The 14,032-nt window shown below is 38.3% G+C and overlaps 1 protein-coding gene across 1 annotated transcript in view; it reads left to right on the top strand.

The window, feature by feature from the left end:
• LOC104163680 (cyclin-dependent kinase 6) overlaps nt 1–14,032 on the top strand; it is a gene marked incomplete at its 3' end in the record, with an annotated part of 54,606 nt that overhangs the window by 17,981 nt on the left and 22,593 nt on the right. The window contains exon 2 of the mRNA XM_009702768.1: nt 10,760–10,895. Coding sequence (XP_009701070.1) covers nt 10,760–10,895 — 136 coding nt within the window. The remainder of the gene's footprint in view (nt 1–10,759; nt 10,896–14,032) is intronic.

Below are 14,032 nucleotides of genomic sequence, written 5' to 3'. Positions count from 1 at the left end.
GAGTCATGTCTCCTAAATTCAGCTGAATTCAAGCATGTTGTCTAAATTAGTCATCTAGGCATCTTCCATAGCAAGCAGGGAGAGACAGTACTCCCACTGCCCCGAGCGATTCAAGCGACCTACTTCTTTCCCTTGAATATATGGAGGCCTACACATACTTGGCTAACCACCAAACCCCTGAGCAGCTCCATTACATGGGTTATATCTCTTCCACGGTAGCTGAGAGGAGAAGTCAGTGCTCCACGAGCTCTGCTAGACTGTTGTGTAGATGGATGGCATTTGAACTGTCTGATGATGGGTGGCCAAAGACAGCTACGTTCAACGGAGTCGTTGGTTTTCTTGCAAGCCTTAAATCTGCCTTCTCTATGTGCTGAATTTAAGTGTTACCTTAACTTTGTATTCCCTTAGTTTTGATGCTTTGATTTTAGAATAAATATCCCCTCACTGTTTTCTTTCTCTTAGAAAGTTATGTATTACTCTCTGCCACTCAGTTTTTCTTTAGAATGCAAGTTATAAAGAGGAATGCAATGTGTAGGTGCATAAATCTGGCTGCTTCCCCAAACCTGGCCAAATCCTGTTTGTTTTTCTTACCTATGTGAGTAATTACCTTTGTCTTTTGATTTTTGAAAATCACTTGAGTGCTGTTTACTTTTGGGCAGATGGGATGTGATTCGTAGCACATTGCATGGTGGCAACAGGACACGGTACAGTGCCGCTGGGAGGCTGATTGAGTTCACTGTGCTCCCTTCCAGGTTTTGCTGAAGTGAATGGAGGAATTCCCTTTGTCTGAAGTTAATGGTGCCCCGGCATCACAGCACACAGGCATCTTGGAAATACATCTGACATCAAAACCTGATCAAAGTCATTCCCCCTATCAAGTGTAGCCAAAAAGCACTGTGAACTGCATCTCTATTTTTATGTCTTTTAACCTTATGCAGGACAAGCATGTGTGGAAATCAACACATAAAATGTAAGACACCTTTTGGATCTTTGCTTAATCTATTGCTGAATGTGGCAACTGCATTCGCCACTTAACCACCGTGCTTGCGTTGGAATGGGTGGATATGTCTGGTCCGTTTTCAGGAAATTTTGAGCAGTTCTAGTGAATCTATAAACAGATTCTTTCAACAGATTTAGAAGTTGTTTTCATGCGGTTTAAATATCTAGTGTTAAATTACTGTTTCTATTTGTAAGATAACAAGAACCGTTCACATCCATTGCTGTTTTCTAGTCCCCCAGGTAAAGACTGGGAAAGTAACCATTCACAGTTTTGTTCATTTCAGAATTTAAGGAAAAACAAATATTGTGATGAACTCTTTGAAATGAATCATGAACATCATTTTCAGAGATATATGGCCATATTCGAGAATTAACTCGAGTCCTAAAGGTAATTAAAAAGTTAGGAAGGAGAGACTGTGGTACAGATAAGAACACTGAGGTACAAAAGGAGAGCTGACATGCAGGGCCCCAAGTTGTAGAGTTCTCACTGCATGGGTAAGAGAAGCCAAACCAGGAACCACAAACACCAACTATCATAGTAGGTATGGGTTTAAATGGCATACAGAGATTTACATTGCTTTGTCCAGGTAATAACTGGCTGAGTTTAAGGAAGAGAAAAATAGCCTTTTTTGGCCTTTTGTCTTTCGTTCCATGTGCACAGACAATGAATTATCTCTTTTTTTTTCTTCTCTACTTTCATTTCTGAAAGATACCAAGCATATAAAGGAGGTGAAGCTTTAGATGATGTGTACTTCCTTAGAAGTCACTTTTAGGTTATTTGCACGCTGGAAGTTAAGTGCAGCCTAAGTCCTTTGGTAGTTCAGGGCTAATGGGTTGTGCAAGATCAAGATCTATGACAGGTTTTTTTCTGCACACTACTACCCTAAATCCAAAACTGCATTTTTGTATTGACAGATCTAAAAACATTTCATAAAATACTACTCAAAGGTTATGTCAACTGACCGTGCTGTCATAGCAATAAACACTCTCTGTAAGAAGTTTGCACCTGATTTCCCAGAGTGGTGCTTGTTTCATTCTCTTAGCAAGGATTTTCTTTGCTATAATGTCATTTAGAGAGCCAAGAACATTGTCTTTAAGAAATTATACATAACAATAAACCCAAATATAAACAAATGGGCATGACAGTGAACCATACAGTTTTACTGTGTTTTACTTCTGTATATACTAATTGCTTTCTGTTTAATACATGGATATACAGCATGTTAGATTAAAAAGCCTACAGATTTCCTTAATAGTGCCTTGAACACATTAGAACAACACAATTCAAAGGACTAAGAAGAATTAATTTAGTTTCAAATTAACAGCTGTCTTTAGCAACATATAGGCTATTTCTTTACTTTGTGCATATCGGTATTGTCAACTTCAGCCAATTTAGCCTTTTCTTTTTCTTTAGGCTTTTTTCCCTTCTGTTTTCTTCTTCTTTTGCTTTTGCAGTGGAGTTCACAGTATTGTTGAAGCATGGAAGTTTCCCTTTCTAAAAGTCAGCTCTTGATCCTTCTTTGAGAATCACAGACCATTTGGTCCCATCTCTACCTACGAAACATTGTAGAAGTGTATCTTCGTAGAAGGCTTTAATGTGTCGGTGTCTCACAAGTCACTACAATAGTACTTTTTCTGAGGATCTTAATCAAAACTATTGTTAATGCCAGTAAAAGAACCAGAGCAAGAAATTTTACACCTAGTTCTCTCTCTCCCCTCCTCGTCACCATCACCATACCAGCTTTGGGCTCCTTTCAGCTGCTGCCAGTACCGGCCCTTCTTCCTAGGAAGTGGTAGCAACCCCATGTGTATTTGCACCATTTAGCAAGCCCCCTTACCTTACTTTTTCAATGACTCTGATGACTAGATTTGCCCTTCAGAAGTACTATCAGTCAAACTGTGGTTGCTTGTATTCTGAGGGCTCAGCATATGCTGGAAGATTAACTAGGATTCAAACAGAACCTGAGTTTTGCTTACAGCCGCCATCCCCCAGTAGAATTGTGGCTGCAGAGTAACCTGGATGTTGTTCAGGAAGGTCTCTGAATGATGGTAAGCATCAAAACAGTAGACCTCTTCTGTCATCTTCTACAGTACCTGCTTCTTGTTTTTTAGGTTTGCTCCTGCATCTCTAAAAAGTAAGAGCTTGGAATCAAATTTGCATTGGAATTACCACTTTAAAAATGCTGAATTAAATACCTTGGGAACTGCTGTGATATTGCAAGGATTTAAAAAACTATACGCGATGGTACAGAGTATCAAACAGGACATTTGTTTTTTCGCTGTGAATACTTTTTATATGGAATGGAGGGTTATTATTTCCCTTGTTATTGTTGATATGTTGGCATCACCATTAAGTCTCAAGTGTAGATAGATTAGATTATTAAGCTGCTAAAGAATGAATGATAATTTATACTGTTGTAAAATCTTCCAAAGATGAGTTGTTGGTTTTGTTTAAATCTAGGAAAGACATGATCAACTTAGATTTAGATCCTGGAGGTTTGGCACAAGCATGAATTCAAAATGTAAACTGAAATGTGGAATCAGTTTGGCTGTGAGCTACACATGAATAAAGACTGGATTTTGTTGTATCCCATCTTGCACCAGTAACAACTGGGAGTCCAAAATAATTTCTGTGCTCCTTTCATTCAAATTAAACAAAATCAATATGCAGACCTAAGTTTCATTTACATGTTCGGCAATTTAGGGAATGTAAAAAGGAGTGCAGCTTTCCCTGAGGAAGGTATTCTACAGAAAATCTAAAACACTTAATAGAAGATGCACATGCACTGCTGATGAATCAGAGCGTCTTTGATTTGTACTCTGAACTGGAAGCTTATGGAAGCTTACTGGAACCTCTCAGTACTGTATAACAGCAGTGTACATGACTCTGAAAGGCAGTGTACATTTGCTACCTCGAGGATCACATGAGAGCACTATGAATAGGTCAGACAGCTATTGCTGATCCTAAACAATCTGTCAGCAACTGTCTTCATAACAGGCCACGTTATTTTTCTGATTTGGGGATGACTTGGCCTGTCCCTCACAGAGAGAATCTGACAGTCTGTTTGGTATGGCAGCACACAGGAGTAAGCGTAGGCACCAGCAGGCTGGTATTTTCCCTTGGTAATGGCAATTGCTGAGTGTGTGGCCAGTTTGGATTTAAAATCGATTGCAATGAGATGAAGCTGTTTGTTAATGGACTGGTGAGGAGTTAAGTATTTCAAAAACTGGTGATCTGTAGGACGAGTCCTGAAAGTGAAGTTCTGCAAGACAGGATATTGTTTGAATTACTGAGCCTTACCAGACCCATTTCTGCTCCTCGCCTATTAAAAATAATCTCCCTTCACAAAGAAGGTGAACAAAAAATGACAGTATGAGGGCTAAAAAAGACAGCATGCTGCTATAAACAGAGGTGCAGGGAACGCCTTGTCAGGCGTATTTTCCCTTGAAGTAAAACTCTGTAACAACTACATCTTTTAGTGACTTGGGTGGCACAGTGAGTAAATGTACTTGGCCTTTTCATCTTTTGGGCACAAATCTTGGCTTCTGTTGAAAATAAAAATTAGCTTTGGTGGTTTCATCAGAGCAGACATTTGTCTGCATCACAAAACCATTCAGTCTGGCACCAGGACTCGTCGTTGCTCGAGTGGGGCCCAGCACAGGAGAGCAGGAGTGTTGCAGGTCAGGGCTGCAGTCGGTACTGAGTGTTGAAAGCTTGCCCAGTCAGCCCACACTATCGGATTTTAGCCAGTGCTATTTACTTCGCTTTCAAGAGCATCTATTTCTCTCTGTCACTTTCTCTGTCTCTCTTCCTCACACACACACTTAAAGAACAAAAACTTCTTTTATACAGCTAAGAATTTTAAATATTTTTTCCAAGTCAGAAAGAGAAAGAGACTGGAAAAAATTACAGCACAAAGCTCAGCTTGCAGATGAATGATTGCCTTGTCATCCTCATGTCCCCTTTCCTTCCCTTAAACCTCACTGGTGAGTGGGCTCTAAGCAAGAATATTGACTGGGCTCTGCTGGAGTAGTTCTCCAGGACAGGACTTTCTGCTGCCTTGCTTTCATCATGCAATTGCTTCTTCGCGGTAGCTCTTTCTGCTCTGTGCACAGCAGATAATGAATGAGTGACTGCAGAGTTGAAAACATCTATCTGCATAACATCTGGCTGTCCTAGATAAATTCATTTATTTTATCTGATGTTTTGCCCTTTTCTGCTATTTGCCTGAAAGAGATTTCTTCTGAAGACAAGAAGAGATCCTGCTACTCTTTCCTGGAAGGGTAGTAAAGCAGGAGAAATGTTCACAAACTCCAAGAACCCAGTAGAAATGTGGAGAATAAGGATTTGAGACCTAAAGTTGCCATGAGCAGTGTAGAGATACCCAAGCTTATTTTAATAAACTGAATTTGACTCTAGGCATCTGACTGCTACTGCATGGAGCTCACGGTGGGCTAGTTTATCGTGCTGCAGGCAGTGCTGCGCTGACCTGCTGTATGTGTTCAGTACAGAGGTGGGTCAATTGAGCGTGGTCTAAGTGTCTCTGCATTATGTTGCAGTCTGCCGTGGAGGCACATCCTAAGTATTGATGCACATTGATGCAGCTGCAGCTAGCATGATAAGCACATTGGGAAGCTCCTGAAGACCCCATACACTTCTGAAAATGGAACTTAGGTCTTGCATTACTATGTGGCTTTACAAATATTATCCCAGAAAAAATGCACTTAAAATATGAGATACTTTGAATTTAGTGGCCTGTTCATCTGCACGTGCTCTTCTTTTATCTAAAAGTAGTTCAATTAAGCTCCTTCGAGCAAAACAAATCTACGTCCGAAATACCAGCTTTCAGAGGCATGGAAGAGTAGGTGATTGCTGATTAATATGAGACAAAGCAGCATGTCCTGAACAAAGGGAGAGAGCTCTGTCATACGTTTCAGAGTGTGAAGCTCTATTTCCTGTTTTGGTACATGGGACATGGTTCTCGTAACGCACATGTTCCACTCCACTTGCCCAACTATTGTCTCCTTCATCTGAAATACGATCACTTTGTTACAATACACTGGTATATGTGATTCCAAGTAGAGACTGGTTTCTGTTAGCAGAGTCTTCTTCCTCTTCAAAAGCAAGAAAGGACACAGTAGCTAATTCTAAAAGTATGGGGAAAGCTGTTTTTTTCAAGGAGTACATAGTTTAAGAATTTGGGGTGAACGAAGGGCTTGCTGTTGAGTGGCTTCCTGTTGAGTGGCTTCCAGAGGACAGAAGTGTCTAAGGCTGCTGCTGAAATTTGAACTGAAAGGATGCCTTACTGTCATTCTTCAATGCTTTTAGGTACGAAAGGCTAAAATTTTCTGTGCCCTTGAAAATTAAGGACTCACAGGATTAACCTGAACCAAAGACAGTGAAAACAGAAGCTATTCAGGCTCCCACCCATGTATTTGTCAATAAACCTCAATCATGACCTGTCATAGTCTTGGTATCTCAATCTTGTGATGTTTGCGTAAACTGTCAATCATTCATAAAGCCTCTGCTGGTTTTCTGTCATGTGGATAAATACCTTTCAGAGTTAGGTTGAGACCACCAAACTCTTTTCATCTGAGTCTTCGTCCAGACTTATAAAACCTTAAAACTGTAGCATATTACTATGCCACTACTTACCACACCACAGTGTTCTTAAACATTTCTCCTACTCATAAATCAATGGCTCCACTTCTCTTTCTCTGTCATGCATAAGCTATGAAGTAAACCTTCCTATGAAGACACTGTTCCCAAGAAAAGTAAAGTAAATCCATGTTATTGAAAAACTTTAGAGAGCAAGGACTGTGTTTTTGTTCAGTGCTGTGAGTGACCGGCGAAGTAAAGGGATAGATATGCGTTCATGTTGGATTAGTCCTACTGCAATAAAAATAACAATAAGCCTTTGGATGCATTGGCAGCAAGTATCTAATTCTTTGGTCTTCCCTTTGACTATGATCTGGCTAATTTTCCAGGTGTACTTAGTCATCTGTTTGACAATAGCCGAGAGAACTGATGTCCTACAGTTTTTCAGGTCTTATAGTCAGATCTGGTTTTTGGTGTTTCTTGCAGGTGGCTTGGGCTGATGGGTTTGATCTCCATTGCTGTTATCTCAGTTTGCTTAGGAAAAAATATGTTTATTCCACTTGAAAGTGGCTAATTTTATAGCAGTTCTCAGAGCATCTCAAAAGCAAGTCCAGTAACGTTTAAGGACTTTGTAGAAGCAGTTACCAAATTAGTACCGGTCAGAAGATGCAACAGTTTTCAAAGGAATTGGCATAACTGTGTCTTTTCTTATAAAAACATTAAGCATTCTGACTTTATATTGTAAAATGAACTGAGGTTGCATTTGTCAGATTACATGTTGTAAGAAGCTATGGAGACTTCAAGACACAACATCTAGTATTCTGTATTCAAAAAACCAAAGCATTTTTGTGTGAAGGCAGGTATTCTGCGAGGTTATAGTAAGATCCACTAGGCACTAGATACATAAAATAAAACAGAGACACAGATTTGTAGCTGATAAGCTTTTTTACTTCAGTACAATTAACTTGAAAAAATATCTGCATTAAAACACAGGTACTCCATAAGTATCTGTTCAACAATATTCCAGTTTAGATCGGCACATGAGGCCATGTAGGACTCCCAGCCAAACATCTTGTTAAATACTTGCAGGATTTCCCATAGTGAATCTTACTTTAATCAAATAATTCAAATGTTTCTTTTGTAAGTACAATAGAAGGGCAAGGCTTATGTTTACAAAATATTCACTATGGAAATCCTGTATTAATTGAGGTACATTTACTTCTCTTAGGACAGTGTCCACATAGTAACTCTTTAAATAAAAGGCCTTTTGCTGTTGCCTGTTCCAGAGGGGCAATCACACACAAAACTAACCTGTCACATACAGAAAATCATGACAACATGGCTTGAGAGATGTGCACTGCATACAGCAGAGATGTTCCTAGCTACAGGAGACAACTTTATGGATGATTTTCTCACAGTGGATGTAAAAGAATATAATTTATAAAAAGTAGTTTTATCCCTATAGAAACTACTAAATAAAGAGGCTGTGTCTTTCTTCAAGCTATTTCCAGAATGATTAGCACAGGCAATGCCAGATGTTGTCTTTTTGTAATATTGTAGATTCATATAAACTGTGCTTTAAATTAGTATCTTTCTAAGGCAGCAGCTGTATTTTCTGTGGGTAGAGACAATGTAATTCCACCCAGCCTGGTGCAGGATCCGGAGTTTTTATTATTAATAGTAAGGCATTTAGAGTTTCACATAAAGGATGTATAAAAAGGCAAGATAATATTATTACCCAGTGGTAATATTACTCGGTAATGGGTGACTAGAACTGTGCTCCTCTGAGTTCCTTATTTTGCTGTGCCAGAAAATGACAGAATCAAAATAAGCCACATACAGAATTAAACAGAGAATCAACATTTCCCTCCGCAGTGAGTTGGGAATTACAAGTTGCTTCCGTATTCTATACAGTGAAATCTTTTTTTCCTTTTTTTCTTGAATTATAATTCTGCTATAGTTGAAAAGATAATTTGGCAATGTATTAAATGCCTGGCAAAAAAAGGTGCTTTAGAACACTTTTAGGTAAATGTAGGTCAACACGAAGGAATCATACAGTTGGAAATATTTTCCAGTGTTTATGTTCAGATGTTCAGACCTGTCTGGCTCCTCTCTATTTGCATGTGTTGGGGTTATAGGCAGTTCGGCTACATTCCACATTGATTTATATAAATATATTGCAGATTATTAACCTCCAGCCAGATACCAGCACATTTCACTTTTCAGGAAGGTTTGTGATGTTTCACAAAACTGATTTACTGTGTACAGGACATCTATCTTCCGTGTACGCCCCATTAAGGGAATCATAAAGCGAAGAGCATTTGTCTTTATGAGAAATGTGCTGAGACATTTGCTGTTACAGTCTCTGTGTTATCATAATAATTTAATATTTGTTCATATGATGATTGCAGATTAAGTGCAGATTAGTCTTCTAGTAGAGATAGGGTGACAATCTCTCCATATTCTGTAACTCTGCTTCCCAAATTATTACTCACTGAAAAGCTTCTTGAAGCTAAAAGAAATGTACATGCATCCATTTTCAAAACATGGTGGCTAATAAACAATTTTTAAATGTCTGACCAAATATTATTTAGGAAATGCTGTTAAAGTGGGACCATGGCCTTAACATGTTAAATTTATATCATCTCATGTGAAACATACTGCTCTCTTAAACCTGGATTACAGTCTTCACACATAGTTGTGCCAATTCTTATTTTCCCTTCCCTTGTGAAATATTTTGACATTTAAGGTAAGAAGTAAAAACTCAGTACAAAGTGTTTTTCTAATCTGTTTGTCGGATGTCCTCATTGAAAAGCAGTGACCCCCAAGGCTTTGTGCGTGATCTGTTTTCTACAGATCCCGCATATAAAGCTTTTAGTCCTAGGACAAAGAATAAAAGCATTACTTGATAATGTTATCAGAAATCCTGCACTTTGCACAAAGTAAGGAAGCAGTTATTCAAAGTAAGAGAATGGATGATACATGTAATAAAACAACGTAACTGCTATTATGTTGATCAAAATAAGCAGTAGTATCAACACTACTTGGGTTTGTTATCGATAGGTTCTTCAGTTTAACTGAATAGACTTTTTTCTCAATAACTGTATTCATACTTTTTTTAATCTACTGTCATCTAATAAAAGTAGCAATTGATTTTCTGCCTCGCTTCAGAGAGAAAGGCAATCTGATCTGTACAATTTAAAGCTAAGTGAATAAACACATTAGAAAAGTATGTGAGCAGAGAGCAATCATCCTTCCACCTGTAAGATGGTTTTCTATTGTGATTTTGTAGAAGTGCAACTTGAGGAAGGATAGTGAAAGTCCCTGATAGGAGTACAGATGTGAAGCATAGAAGGATGGGTAGATATTTGTGAAAAAGATGAAACAGTGATTAAAACTGGTACAGTAGATGAAGTGGAGAAGATGTGAGAAATCCTAATTAAAAAGAGAAAACAATAGAAAATAGAGTAATCAGATAGGAATGTGACATATGAAGAGCTTTGCAAATTAGTTTGATGTTGTGCAACAAGGTGAAATGATAAAGAAATTTCAGTGAAAGAATGACAGAAAGTGATGAGAGAAGAAATCTTTCTTAGCAGTGGCATCTTGTGCACAGAGCTGTTTTCCAGACTGTATCTTGACGCTGAAGGTATTCCTTGCGTCCAGGAACTTTCAAGAGTAATCAGCAAAAAATTTCTGTTTCTGCCAAGGGAGATTTAATTATAAAGCCATGTAATGGTGAACATAGGAGTTATGTGGGAAGAAACTGAAGGTGCATGCAAACACCCTATATATTTTTTCTCAAAAATGTTTCTCACAATTTTTTTTTAAAATGACTGTAAGTGCTGCAGCATAGAATGTGGATAAATATGAAGTAATTTTCTGTATTAATTCTAGTTGCTGTGTCCAAAAAATATTTTCTTTTCACTTAGGAATTCTTAATCCTATTTCAAAGTCCACACATGAAAGAGACGTGATATTATTGATGTATCAGTAGTTATCTGATGAATCAGGAGCTCAAAGCTTGTTCTACCTTTGGAAAGGTCATTTTTCCATTCTATATATTGTACGAAATTTAAATAGATGTGTATGAGCTGCAAGGTATGTATGTCTGTACTGGTTCCTGTATACTTACCTCCTCTTTTCTTCTCCTACTCTCAGATTGTTTGATGTGTGCACCGTTTCACGAACAGACAGAGAGACCAAGTTAACATTAGTGTTTGAACACGTGGATCAAGACTTGACTACTTACTTGGATAAAGTTCCAGAGCCTGGAGTACCTACTGAAACTATAAAGGTATTTAAGAAGAAAGATTTTGGATATTATTTCAGAAAATATTAGATAGGAAGGACAAACAGATAAATCACAAAGACAAACTGCATTTTGATTCCATAGAATTTCGTTATATCAAAATTGAGTAATGCCCAGCTTGGGACGAGTTGCAGCACAAAGATCGGTGTTCACTAACAGAAGTAACCTCTTTGTGGAAATGTTGCACTTGTTTGTTTGTGGTTTTTTTCTCTTTTAGATTTATAAATCCCTTGAATCTCTACTGTTTTACCAAATGTAGCATTCCAAGTCATTAAGAATGACCTTTACTTGGAGGTGGAGGCAGATGATTCCATTATTGTTTAGTCCAAGACTATTTGACCCTTCCCTTGAAGATGTCTGGTAGACTGGTGGATATTGTTAGAATGGATAAAATAAATCCTGTGCTCCTATCCCCTTCCCTGTGCCTTTTCTTTCCCCAAGAGACTCCTTTCGTTTTATGTCCCTCTTGCCAGAAAGGTTTCTCTATGTTCCAAGAGCAGGAAGTGTCCCCCATTGACCTTTGGTGAGCTCTGCAGAGGATGGGCTCAAGGAAGGAGGTGGCCATGACCAGTTGTTGTAGAAGCTGGGAAGGCTCTCGATAACTGGAAGGACGACAACTAAGTTTTCCCATCATGGTATCTCATATTCTGCATCTGTAAGGGAGGACCTCTTCCCAGAATAGGACATGCTTGGATTATTAGTACAGAAATATGTATGCCAACTCCTCTTCTCTCCTGGGAATTTGACAGCAAAAAGTGCTACATTGAGAATCATAGCTTGAAATGTTTGACAAAATGTTTACACCTGGGAAGAGAAGCAGAGGGATTGATGTTGCTACATTTTGACTGTCTGTTTACAATTTATTTTGATTTTTCTTTTTTCATCATGAAAAATAATTTGTGCTTTCAGAGGCAGATTATCTTGCATTTGTATAAGTACTTTCTGGAAGTATGTTGTGTCATCTTAATCTGGCAAAAGTCCTGAGGGAGGAAAAGAAAACATGAAACCCATCTGAAATTTAGTTGTTTTAATATTTTTTTTGTTAACAGCTTCAAACTTAGGAGTTGTTTGATAAAATTAGACATAAAACTGATAAAGGTCTTTTCACTTGTATCAAAGTCACAAATGTATAACATCAGTCGGTTCCAGCAACCATGTTCTTTAAGAAACCTTGGCAGATAAAATAAAATTTTTAAAAAATAGATACAGCTTTGATTCAGTTCCAGAAGAAGATTGGAAGGTACCTCTTGCATTTGAAGGACTCTCTTATGATAATGCTTTCAGGGTCCTACTTCGTTCTAGGGCTTTGAGGCTACCGAAGGGAACTGTATTTCAAGGTGACTCATATTGTGAAAATAACATGCAAGGTGACTGACATATTATCTAACTAAATATATTGAAATGGACAGGAACTGAATGACCAAACCTCTGAACTCTCAGTTTGAAATATCTTTCAAGCTATGTTTTAAAGGAAATAGAAGAGGTGAGCATTGAACTAAAACATTTGTGATTTTCTAAAAGCCTGTTCTAAATTTGCACTAGTAGACTGTAATACATATGTGTGAACATACATTTCATGGAGGTTATACACTGTTGAAGGAAATTGTTGTTACTTTTGAAAAGCACTATTCTGCATACATGGTTTACTAGTTCAACCCAATTGATATATCTCATAATTTGGCCCAATAAAAGAGAAAAATTTAGCCACACAGAAACAGGGAGGAGCAATTCTGGTCTTTTATCTACAGTGCAGGTTCCACTGCAGCCAGTGAAATTAGTGAGTGTAAAATTCAGCTTGTGGTACATACAGCTCTTTTTAAATGGATGAGGAAAAATGTAAAATTGCTGTTTACTTGGTTGTTGCTGTTGATTTCAACATTTGCACAGTGCATAGTAGCTGATGTGTTATTTCTTGAATTCTGTTTGACATGGGAAAAAAGAGAGATTCAGTTAACTTAAGTTGCACCCTGTCGCTTCACTGTTTCTGTGAAAACACCCAGTTTATGGAGGTACTTTTGCTGATAGGCAGGGCTGATCACATGAGGAAGGGTCCCAAGGCTTATTCCTAATGCATTTCGATACCTTTCTAATGATACAGTCTTTTTGGATATTCCTGTTAGAAACTGAAGCAAAGCATAGTTTTCCTGACTACAGGGAAATATTGCCATTTTGCAGCAACTGAGCATTTAACTCAGAGCACATACATCATTAAATGATTAATCTGACTTTTTATAGTTTGGCTTTTGAGGTTAATATGGATTTGTACTTCATTTATTTTCCAGAATTGCAGACAATTTGTGTAGACTATTTCCCCTCACCACTAGCATAGTACAAAACAACTGCCAGTATTGTAAGACCATCTGTTAAAGTTTGGCATGTGTCAGCAACACAGGGGTGCCAAATGAGCCGAGTAAGCTCTGGATAGCTTGAAGTTGAAGAATCTAATATACCTCGTTAGCACCATGGTGTAAACTCAACAGTTGTTAGTGGAACTTGAATGACATAAAGTTATTATGAGAGAAGTATCAGCCCCAAAAGATCTTTTCTGTGTGAATTAACTATCATTACGTGCCATTTGGGGGAGGGAGACGCAGTTTTAGCTCGTTTGGGGCATGCTAGGATTTTTAGTTACTGTCAAGGAACATAAGTGACACCAGTACCGTTTTAAGAATTTCCTTTATGTTTAGCAGGTAGCAATCAGACTGTAGCAGTTCAGAGAAACTAACCGTATTGATCATTTAAACACAACTAAAGCTTTTGTCTTAATGCTGCTCAGCAATGCCTTTCTAATGCCTAAAGCCCTACAGCAGAAGTCACCCCAGAGGGTGTTTTAGGAACGTATCCGCTGGTGCCCATAAAATGATAGAAGAGCAGCAGTTTGCCTTTGAGGCATTGCCTGGTAGTGGGAATACTTACCCAGGATGTAGGGCAGACATGCTCGCTTCCCCACCCTCTCACCAGAAGCATGAATGCTCTAGTCCATTTCTGTGGCTATAGCTCTGGCTACTGAGTTGTAGACTATTCTGGACAGAGGTATTTAAGATCTTTTCACTTCCATTATTTTTTAATGGAGTATACTTTCAACTAGAGGGATGGAGAACATGACTCTAGATACTCGTGGA

The sequence above is a fragment of the Cariama cristata genome, unplaced genomic scaffold (assembly GCF_000690535.1).
Source record: "Cariama cristata isolate BGI_N322 unplaced genomic scaffold, ASM69053v1 scaffold44606, whole genome shotgun sequence".
Classification (NCBI taxonomy): domain Eukaryota; kingdom Metazoa; phylum Chordata; class Aves; order Cariamiformes; family Cariamidae; genus Cariama; species Cariama cristata.
This window is presented reverse-complemented; position numbering and strand designations above follow the sequence as displayed.